The following is an 11729-nucleotide window of genomic DNA, read 5'->3' on the forward strand; positions in this document are numbered from 1 at the left end:
TTACCTTTGTCATTGTTAGGATATTAGTAGGATAGGTTTGATTGAAATATATTCTCAGAAATATTAACAAACCATTGCCTCTTGTGTACCATCTGGAGGAAGTACCAAGTTCACAGACATTTTTCACAAACTTCCCAAAGCCAGCAAACTGGAGCATGAAGAAAGCCAAGTCCAAGGCATTCAAAACCAGCATCCTCACCAATGCGACCAGGAAAGGCTTTGGTAAAAGAAGGGAGGTACTGAGACAGTTGGCCCTCATACACTCAGAGAAGACTGTGCCAGGAGAATTGGGGAAGGATTATGGGAGAGAGTAATTAGGTATCAGTAATCAGTGAGCAGAACATAAAGTGAAAAAGAAAAAAATATATATAAATAGAAATAAAATAAAGGTCTTTAACAAAATGGGACACAATGTATTGGTGAACTAACTCTACTGTGTTTAAACTTCCACACGTTTCAACATATAGAGAGACTAGATGTGATTAAGTAGGATGCCCTTGTCATTTACATATACTCTGTATACAGCAAAGAGAAAGGAAGTGGAGAACACACAGATCAAAGATCCATTGTTCCCTCACATCTATGTGGCTCTGCTTCCCTTTATCAGGACTGTTGAGGCCTCTGCTCATCCAGGTCTCAGGGCTCAACCAAAATGCAGTCCCCTATGATTTCTGGCCAAGTGCTCTTGTGTTCACAACAGAACTCTGCCTAGGGTGCAGAGGCACTGAAGGGCCAGCCTTCACCTTCAAGGTGCAACCACTCTTTCAGTCTTTCCAGGGTCTCTGTTACTCAACTGGAGGCTTCAGCAGAGGCCTTTCATCTCAATAACAGAAGCTTACCTAATCCAAAACATTGGGAAGCCATCCTACACTCCTGATTGGCTAGTTACCTGAGACCAAACAACATAGCTATCTTCTTTCTTCCTGTTTTCCTTATTTGAAAGTAAATAATGTGATCATCTGTGGTGTTGGTGGTAAGAATAAAATCCTTAACATAACTAATAGGACCATGCAGAGCATGGGCTTCACATTCGAGGTACGGAGTGAAGAGCTAGAGGGAATTACCAAAGAAAACAATAAGAATCCTAACAACAATTACAGACATAATGAAATTAAATAAAACAAAAACAAAAGCAAAAACAAAAATGCCTTGTGGGTGCTGGTATTAAAGGCATGTATTAACTCTGACCAGCTTTGTAGATATATCCAATAAAAAGCAAACAAACAAACAAACAAACAGGCTTATTACAGTTGCAACAGGTGCAGGAGAGAAAGCTGGGACATATCCTGTCCTGCTGCCCCCATGCTGTGATTCTGTAGCAGCAACTTCCTTGGGAATAGGAACCTGTATGCAGTGGGATCCCTTATGGGCCTGTCATCTCAAAAATAGGGGCTTCCCTAATCCAAAACCTTGAAATCCAGTTTACTTCAGGCCAGGAATGAAGTCAACCATCATTAGTGAAAGAGCAAGGGAAAAATTACATAGGAAAAAATATGTGCCTTAATCAGAAAAGATCCTCAACTTCTAAGGCCTCCACAATCTCCACACCTCTCTTCTGAGCTTTGCATAGTGATGTTGTATAACTCCAGATGGTAGGAAAAGGCAGAGTTCTTCCCAGAAAAGTCATACATGATTTTCATCCTGACATATGTGAGGTTATGTGGCATCATATCACAGAGTCAGCACACCCGGGATAAGAACACAGATGCCACAGATGACAATGCCAAATGGACTCCCTCCTGAACCTATGGACCCATTAAAATTGAGGTTTAGCCAAACTTAGGCCATTCCACTCCCTGCCCATCCGCCTGATTTTTATGTTTGCTCTGAGTAAAAGATCAGAGTGGAGCCCCAAATATCCTCATGATTGGACTTGGAAATTCAGGAGAATGATATTGGAGAAGGGATGGCTATGTGGTTGCAATGTGGTAACACAAGGTCCAGATTGATGTTTGTTCACTGATGTCCAATTTAATTGTCTTATTATATTTCAGAAAGGGAGGATGTCTAACTTAATATATAAAAGGTACAGAAATTTATTATTTTATATATGGCCTGTAGTTGATCCCTATGTTTCCAAGAAAAAGGAGTTTTTATTGCAAAAAATAGGATTATAGACCATTGATTTTGTGAAACACATGGATATGTAAATAAAAACCATGTCAGCTGTCAAGGACTGCACAGCAAGCAAATATTTCTCGGTTTTATACACTCAGAGGTATAGAAGAAACATATTGGCCTCCACAAAAAAAAACCTTAGGAATCGAAATGTATGTCACATACATTGTCTCGAGTAGTAGATTTCCTTTTAAGAAAAAACTCCCTCCTCTTTGGTCCCTAGAGATTTGGGTGCTAAGAAAGATCTGTTCTCTAATTCAGGGTTGTAAGCAACTCTCCCCAGCAAAAGCATTGTTGACTTCTAATGAAGCAGAAAGAAACATCTAGCTTAGAAATCGAGGTTGCCAAACGGTATTCCCAGTGACATATGAGAGACTGTAGGAAAGGGCCTCCACAGAAATTGATCAATTTGGGGAGAGCTAGTTAGCAGGTAGGCCATAGAACTTCCCAGTGACATCATCAGTAAGCCCTTCACTGGACAATCTTTGGTATCTAAGAGAACCCTAGAATCTTCTGTGATGTCACCAGTGTTGTGGTGACACCAAAGCCTTTGGGATATTCCTTCAGTTCCCTTTGGGTTCACAAGCAGGCATGTTTCGCCAGCTGCTCAGGCTATTTCGCAAGGAAAGTGGAGATCAAGGAGAGACCACACCAGGTCAGAGGGAAGATGACCCCCTCTCTAGTGAAACAGGAAGGAGGAAATCATTCTGGGGAAGACTTGGTGAGTCCTGGGCAGAGTTGGGAAATATCCTCAAGGAGGTAGGTTTGAGATGTGCCTTCTAAGACTAGGCCTTACAAGCAGGAGCCTTGGGATTTCTCAAAGGCAAACCAAGAGTCAGGACTTCCTGCTCATTAATTTGAGAGAAAGCCAGAAAGTGGTAAGCCTTCAGTTTCCTTTCTGGAAGCTTTTTAACTGTGGGTGTCAATGAATGGCAGGAGGAGGCACTGTGAGATTAACAATGTGACCATCCATGGTTCAGAGTTGAAGCACTTCATCCTGTAGATTACTGTAGGTTACATAAGTCTCTGATGACGAGAACAAGGAAGGATGCATCCCTAGAAATGAATTGAGTTCTCAGACACTTTGGACTGCAACACACATGATTATAGCTTGATGGTGCTAAGCATTATGAACTCCAGGATTAACTGCACCACATCTGATATGAGATAACAATGTCCCAGATGTTTATGTATCAGTCAGGTTATACTGTTCAGGGTGAGGGGTCCTGTAATAGTGAGTGTGGCACGTGTATGGCATTAGAGGTTGAAAAGAGGGACATAGCTTAAGAATCCACCTTCAAGAAAGCTTTTCTGCTCTTTCAGGGATTCACCCAGTCTCTACCATTTCCCCTTTCTCAACCTCCTTTGGGATTCAGAATGATCTTTTTTGCCCATGGGCCATCAAATATGCAAATTCACTTGGGTTTATCTATCTACAGGTTTTGGTAGGAAGGCATCATCCCAAAATGTCATCATTAAGCAAGAGGAGTGTCTAAAGGAACTGGAGGAACTCAAATTTGAAATCCAGAAGTGTCAATTCGAGAGGGACGAACTTTACCAAATCCTGGACTTTTATATCTATGATGATTGGGACCACAGGTAGTCATTATGCCCAGTAACCTGTTCACTGTCTTGTGCTTTCTCTCTGCTAACCCGAGATTTCCTCATAGCACGAGAGAGTTTCACCTCTCATCCTGGATTTTAAGGAGATTTGGTATGCATTGGCTTGTGAGATAAGCTAGGTGCTGTGTGTTTAGGGTTAACCTGTTTTGTAGTTTAGCCTGAGGTGGTTGGAGAGGCATTGGTTCTGTCAGCAGCTGGAAGGACCTGCTCACACTTGCTGCAACTGTGTGTGTGAATGAAATGCCTGCACGTCATCACTCTTTCCTCTGAATTTGTTCATTATACACTCATTCTATGGCACCTCCATGCATGTAGTTGGCATTCTACATGTGTTTGGATATGGGTTGGTATGTATATATGTGGATGTATTTGTTGGTGTTTTACTCAGGATCAGGACGTCTGGGACCTTTGATGGGGTCTGAGGATTTGTTTGATCATCAGTTTGCAGGTCATGATAGTGATGAGTACGTGGAGGCCCACATTGATCAACAGAGCACTTTGCTCCTTCTGTATACCTTGGTGGCACCCAGGACTCTCCTGAGGGGAGGAGGTGCTATAAATCCTCTTCCCTGTCAAACTTAGTTATGCCCTCTGAGAATTCATGTAACGATAGAAACCAAGGATTGAGTATACCTGCTTTCAAAACAAGAGAAATGTCATCACAGCTTTCTCTTGGGCCCAAAGCTGTGGCACAGACTGGAGGAATCTTCTTCCTGAACTAGTCAATTCCATCATGCTCACCTGGCCAGCTCTTGAAGGTCACGTCCCTCCAATTGGTACCGTGACTCTGTTGTCCTGTGCCCAGGATAATAAACTTAACCAGTACAAATACTTTGAAGGAGCAAGTATGTGGTATATACCGAGTTTAAGTAATCGAGAGAACAGTCTGATTTCACCTAATTTCTTTTACCTGCTTTGATCTTTAGTTTTTTATGTTTTTAACTATCCAGGGATTGTTTATTGTGACCTAGAAATGGTCACTGTGGTCTTGACCATTGTTATTCCCAAACAGGCAGCTCTCAGGCTCTGCCCACTCCTATATAGTGAGTCTTTGCAGAACCATACCTCCCAGGATTCCAAGGAGTCCTTATTTCAAAACAAATGTTTGCTTATTTACATGGAAATATTTTCTGTGGATTGAGTCTCACTGTTGGGTTTTGGTCTGGTTTTTGAGGTTGCCACTTTCTTCCCTTCCACCATTCCTTGAATATGAACTTTTTTATTGTATTTTTTTATTTACATTTCACCTAATTCTGAAATCGTGAGTTCAAAACGTTATTTGTTCCTTTGGCCATGAACTAACCCAGGCTGGATGTCGAATTGCCAATACTTCAATCCGAACATGAGATGAGAATGATGGCTATGCAAATGATGACCAACTCAATAAGTGATGCCATGGAGAGGTACAAGGAGCTCATACAAGTGAACAGTTCCTACCGGTGAGTCGCTGACAGAGATGAGAGCCCAGCACTAGGCAGGGAATGCTTCTGTCCTGTATGACTTTGAGCCAAAGTCAGTGCTCTGTTTGTATAGTGTCGGACTCTTAACATTCAGAAGCCTGCCTCCTGGCATGGGTCTTAGATTTGAAGCTCTTGGACTCAGTTGTCCTACATGTGAAGGGTGTAGAAGACCCTCCAATTGTTATTCTCCCCATTAAGGATCCTCTAGATAGAAAAGGTTTGCACCATGATGGGAATATCAATCAACTCTGAACCTCTAGGACTCTGACAGGAGATTTAAAGATGTATGATCCATGAGAAACACATGGAAAGATTGTATAGCTATTGGGTCTTCAACTAAAACTCAGAGGGGCTTTCCCCAGTACGTGAAGATGGTTTTAGCATGCCATGAAGATATAAGCACCCACATGGCCCATCTCTTCTTCCTTGATTTATATAAACTGTCTTAGTGTCAGGATTTTCAGAAGTACTTTGATTCATGTGGAATGTGGATTCTGGATTTGACCTCCTCTAATTGGTGCTAACTTGTATAGTGTGGCTCTATTCTGGGGATTTCTGGGGATGAGGACCCTTGAAGGGATGATTGTACTTGCAAGAGTGAGAGGCAAATAGAAGCTGGCTGGGATTTACCATTTTTTGTTTGTGGTTCAGCATCAGGCACTCCCAGCTCCTGCGTGAACAAGCTCAATTGAAGAACAAAATACAGATTTTGCTGAATGAGAAGAGAGAACTGCTGGTGGAGCAGACTGAACTGCCAGCATCCTCAGTGGAGACAAAGAGGCTCTGTGAAGAGACCGGAATGAACATCTGTGACCCCAGAGCCAAGCAACAGCAGGTAGGGTTAGGCCTTAGGGTCAGGCTGTCCTCATGTCTTACCATAACCATAGACAGACCAATGTAACTGTCTATTGACTGATCCATGTCCTGTCCTTGGTCTCATCCAAGTGTTCATTTATGTGATAGTTTACAAGGCTTACTATGGAGAGAACCCTTTTTCAAGAAACTGCATGTTTGGAAAGCAAATTCTCCTGCTCTTTGAGAATCTGCAGTTTATTAAGGGAGATAAGTTGATCACACATCACAGCACTACATGCCATTATGTGTGGAGGGTGCTATGTGGGAGCCCCTCTTTAGACTAGAACAGGGCTTTGAGGGATGAAGCAAAAGACCAGAGCCCATTTTCTTTACAGGGGTTGTGTGAGACTCCAGGAACAAGTAGTTTAGAAGGAGGAGAGCCTGGTGGAAATGCCAAAGAAATGGTTCTCATTGTCATTTTTGGTGGATTTGTTCTTTCTCCCCCATTTTCCCTGTATATCGAGACCATCTCTTCATGCTTCCTGAATCATGGGTACCTGACAGAGCCTGAGGAGCAGCATGTCAGTCCTGATTTGTTCGAGTGTTGCTGGAGAGTTCATATCTTGACCTTACACTCTGTAGATGCTTGGAAAAGCAGGGATGTGGAAAGGGGTTCTCAAATCCTGACAATTGGCACGAGAGATTTGAGACTTCAAGAACAAAGTTATCTACCCCCATTCTCATCAAGAAGAGTGCTATCTAGGCCTTTTTGTTCCTCTCGGGAAAAATGGCTGAGTAGTGATTCTCTCTTAAAATACCTGCTTTGAATAGTCTATACTATGTTGTTCCTCCAGCATGATGGGATATTCATTGTTTTCTGCCGACTTGTAATTTTTGGGGCGTGTGTGTGTGTGTGTGTGTGTGTGTGTGTGTGTGTATGTGTGTGTGTCTGTTTGTGCTTGTTTGTGTGTGTGTCTGTATGTGTGTGTGATAGAGTATGTGTGTGTTTGTGTGTGTGTGAGTGGGTGTATGTGTGTGTGAGTGTGTGAATGTGAGTGGGTGTATATGTGTGAGTGTTAGTGAGTGTGTGTAGATGTGACTCTGTGTGTGTGAGTGAGTGTGTATATGTGTGTGTGCGTATGTGTGTGTGTGTGTGTGTGTGTGTGTGTGTGTGTGTGTGTGTGTGTGTGTACCAGCTGTAGCTCAGCATATTTATGCTCATGTTGTGGGTTTAATTCTGGAAGGTTTTTTTTTTATTAACTTGAGTATTTCTCATTTACATTTCCAGTGTTATTCCCTTTCCCAGTTTCAGGGCAAACATCCCCCTCCCCTTCTTTATGGCTGTTCCCCTCCCCATCCTCCCCCCATTGCCGCCCTCCCCCCAACAATCCCGTTCACTGGGGGTTCAGTCTTAGCAGGACCAGGGCTTCCCCTTCCACTGGTGCTCTTACTAGAATATTCATTGCTACCTATGAGGTCAGAGTCCAGGGTCAATCCATGTATAGTCTTTAGGTAGTGGCTTAGCCCTGGAAGCTCTGGTTGCTTGGCATTGTTGTTCATAAGGGGTCTCGAGCTCCTTCAAGCTCTTCCAGTTCTTTCTCTGATTCCTTCAATGGGGGTCCCGTTCTCAGTTCAGTGGTTTGCTGCTGGCATTTGCCTCTGTATTTGCTATTTTCTGGCTGTGTCTCTCAGGAGCGACTTACATCCGGCTCCTGTCAGCCTGCACTTCTTTGCTTCATCCATCTTGTCTAATTGGATGGCTGTATATGTATGGGCTACATGTGGGACAGGCTCTGAATGGTTGTCCCTTCTCTGTCTGTTTTAATCTTTGCCTCTCTATTCCCTGCCAAGGGTATTCTTGTTCCCCTTTTAAAGAAGGAGTGAAGCATTCACATTTTGATTCTGGAAGATTTTTCAAGTGTTTCTAGTATGGGTTCTTTTGTTTGTGTGTGTGTGTGTGTGTGTGTGTGTGTGTGTGTGTGTGTGTGTGTGTTTCCCTGTTCATAATTGCCAGGTGAGTCTCTATTGCCATGTTTCATGAGAAAAAGAATCTAAGAGTTCACGTTGCATCCATGAATATCAAATATAGCACCCCAATCACTTGGAATCTCCACCTATCTCTGTACAGCAAAAAAACCCAAAACACTTGTAAACTTAGATTTTCAAGTGATTAGGGAAAAATGACTGATCTGCATCGAAATCCTTTGGAGCACATCAAAGGAAAGGAGTACAGGGAGGTAGGGGGGGCTGCTTTATAAAATCCATCTATTTATGGTCCTTCTCTGTTCTTTGTGAATGGTGAAAGCCCACTGGAAGGTTGTGTCACTCACTGTGTCTTCTCCAAGGTTGCTTTCCACATGGCCTGCTACCATTTCTTTCCAGCTACCTTGGCACACTACAGCTTCCCCTGGGAGTGTGGCTTGGACTTTATTCATTGAGATTTTGAGTTGCTTGGAGTTGTATCGTCATCCAGCAAAAGTCCCATACCTATGCTGTGGTGCAAGAACAGGGCAGTTTCGGGAGCCCCTTTAGGTGCACAGATAATCTAAAGCCCTCCCCTATGTTATCTGTGTAGCATTCTGCAAGTGCTGTTAATCAACATAATTTTCTCTCAGTTAATTTCAGCCTCAATGGAGTTAGGAGAAATGATGAAATTTGGACGAGTCTGTTAGTGGACGATCAGAAAGGCCTGTGAGAAGCCATGTTCTTTAAGTGGAACAGAAGTTTTAGTTGACCCAGAGATCCCAGAGAAAAGAATAGGTGTCCAACTAGAGCAACTAGAGCACATCTGGGTTGTAGTGGTCCAAGGAGGGAAACTGTATGAGAGGTTGGAGCCCTTCAATGGATTATGACTCAGTGTGAGATAATCCATGTAAGCATTTATTTATTTACTCCAAATATCTGTGACACAATCACATTATAGGTAGAAAAATTGTTCATATGGATCCTGGTTATGGAGATTTCCTATGATTCTGGGGGCATAGCTTGGGGCATGAAGTCACTCCTATTAGAAGAAGCTGCACTCTATGGGGAAAGTCTGAAACAGTGAACAAGAACAAGAGTCTAGTCCACCAGAAATATACAATCCTTTGCTGGGAAACAAGACTGCACTACTCAGCCTTGGGAACTTCCTAAGCCAGATTGGTAATAGGGAAAGAACCCTGATTCTATGTCGGCTTATTGGAGGGCAGCACATCACTGACTGAGCTGTCTATAGGCTATGACCAATATGTACATATCCCACTCAACATTTGTTTTTATGCCTCCAGAGTATCCTGGGGAATCATTATATTAAGCATTAAAAGGGAAAGTAAACACTGCAATGTACTATGTTTATATTGTGTAAACACAAACGTCTTGTGTGTTTGCGAGTTTGTATTAGTGTGTCTGTGTGTGTGTTTGTGTGTGCACACAAGCATGCATGCTTCCATTGACAGTACACTCATCTGATGACCAGGATAAGGAAGGATTAGAGGAAAGAATGCAGGACATTCTGAAGCAGAAAGAACCGATCACCCAGGAAAGTGGCTTGGGAGGAACATTGTAGAAGCATTCTGATATTTTTGAGATCAGGTAGGAACACAGACTGGCAGAAGCCAATTGGATTTCCTGTCCCTATATAACTATCCTTTTTGGATGGCTGACCACTGACAAGGTTTTCCCCATCAGTCACCTAAAGAACTACCCAGAGTATTGTTCTGGTACAGTTTATGTGAATTTTGTCCATGATACAATATGTATAATCCTCAGGATTTCTTTTTATTTTGTACGTCATTCTTCCTGTTAACTCTCTGATAAGACCTGAGGACATTTTCTCTTCTGTTGTCTCACAAATTGCATTACAATAACCATAGTCTTACAGGGGTGCTGTTATGTTTCTCCATCACAATAAACTTTACTGTTCCCTGTGTATGCTGTGAGCACATTCTCAGTGATTACAGGATCTGTGCAGTGAGCATCGATTTGAAGTGTGATGGCTTCTCTGTGTATTTGCAGATTCAGTGGTTACAAATTGAACCTAGGAAGGTTCCTTCAGTGCTAACATAATCAGAACTTTCACCTCAATTCTGGGCATATTCTCCAGAAGGAATCCACATGGTATTCTAGGTTGCTCATACCATTCTTGAACTCAGATTCAGACCCAGCTACAATGTTATTATTCAATATAATATACCTGGACCATTGACAAAATATGCTCATTTTTCTCAATTCCAGTACAGTGCATAGTCCACAGTTCAAATTCTAGCAGTTTTTTTTTCTTTTTTTTTGGGGGGGGGCTGGGGACCTAACCCAGGACCTTGCGCTTCCTAAGCAAGCGCTCTACCACTGAGCCAAATCCCCAACACCAAATTCTAGCAGTTTTAAAAGCTGAGATATAAATCCAGGCCCAGGTACTCTATGACACTTGGGGATGCAGGGACTGACCTCAGCTGATAGGTCATGCTGGTTTGTACAACTGAATAGAGCTGATGGTAGAGGGAGAGCTGAACTGACAACCACTCACTAAACCTTTTTTCCATTGCTCTGCTAGGTCTGAAATTCTCCAGCAGAAACTCGAACATGACACAGACCAGGACAAGATGTCCCTTGGTGAGAAGAGCTACAGGAGGAGAACAAAGTGTGCACAGCAAATACACCACTATTGCATCTCATCTGTAATGTCCATAGCAATTGTGGACTGCATTTTCCTCCTTTAGTTTAACTTCTTTGGAGTGAATAGGCCGTACTTTCACCTCGCCTCTCTCCAGCAAGTGTGCACTTTTGGAGGGACTCAGAGAAGTGCTGATGCACATCAATCAAGAGCTGCTGGTCATCCAGAAAGACTATGCACATTTAAATTTGTACTTGTCCTGATGGGTCATCCAGAAGAGTTTCATGGAGATCAGTTCACAACATTGGAAAGACTTTGAGACAAAGTCTGTAATATCATTTATACTCAATATTGGATGGCTTTTTCCTTAATATCCCCACTCCAACAAAACAGACCTACTTCCACTTTTCTTGAAAAGATTATTACCATCAGTAACTGCTTGTCTACTATGTCTCCAAGGCAAGCCACAGGCTATAAGTCTATTCTGCAAAAGGAGCAGCTAAAGAATCCTTAGCGCAATTCCTCTATTTAAAGTTTGGTTGAGTTTTGATTATTTTGGTTATTTGGTTTTCCTCCTATTCATTTGAAGTTTTGTTATTTATGTGTTGTTGTTTTGTTCATTTGGTTTTCTATTTTGATAAGGATATAGACTGTATATATTGACTACCTGCATCTGGTTACTATCAAGTAAATTGGATGTATTCTGGTCAATAAAGGAGTAATCTCAAACTCTTCACTCTTAAGAACCTTCTTTATTGATCATCAGTGTCAACATCTGAAGTCCCACAGCTATCAGGGAGGGATGGATCTCTGCATTCTCATGGGGACTGGGCATCAAATCACTTCCCAGTCAGACTGAGATTCAAAGGCAGTTACACAGTCACTGTTCACTGTGTTCCCAACTCTGTGAATTTCAACTTCATCATGCATATATTACCCACTGTGTATGCTTGCTGTCAAATATATAGTTACCTCTAAATTATACTCCGTGGATGAGAGTGTTGAACAAATTAATAGGATAAACATTATTTTTTCTGTAATATCTCCCAGGACATATAAACATGGTATAAGGGAGATTAAAGCAATCGGGAAACCTGCACCAATATCCCGGGGTGGAGAGTGCTGAACACCCAGGAATGCAG

At 42.3% G+C, this 11729-nt stretch overlaps 1 protein-coding gene across 1 annotated transcript; it reads left to right on the plus strand.

Moving 5' to 3' along the window:
- The first annotated feature begins 2706 nt into the window (after positions 1 to 2706).
- Positions 2707 to 11319, plus strand: LOC148003296 (disks large homolog 5-like). The gene is made up of 5 exons (XM_087568287.1): positions 2707 to 2839; positions 3558 to 3717; positions 5049 to 5180; positions 5853 to 6036; positions 10528 to 11319. Exons 1-5 carry the CDS (start codon positions 2710 to 2712, stop codon positions 10531 to 10533), a joined length of 612 nt encoding a protein of 203 aa, XP_087424413.1. The 5' UTR covers positions 2707 to 2709; the 3' UTR covers positions 10534 to 11319.
- Positions 11320 to 11729: the final 410 nt, after the last annotated feature.

The sequence above is a fragment of the Rattus norvegicus genome, chromosome 9, assembly GCF_021556685.1.
Source record: "Rattus norvegicus strain SHRSP/BbbUtx chromosome 9, alternate assembly SHRSP_T2T, whole genome shotgun sequence".
Lineage (NCBI taxonomy): Eukaryota > Metazoa > Chordata > Mammalia > Rodentia > Muridae > Rattus > Rattus norvegicus.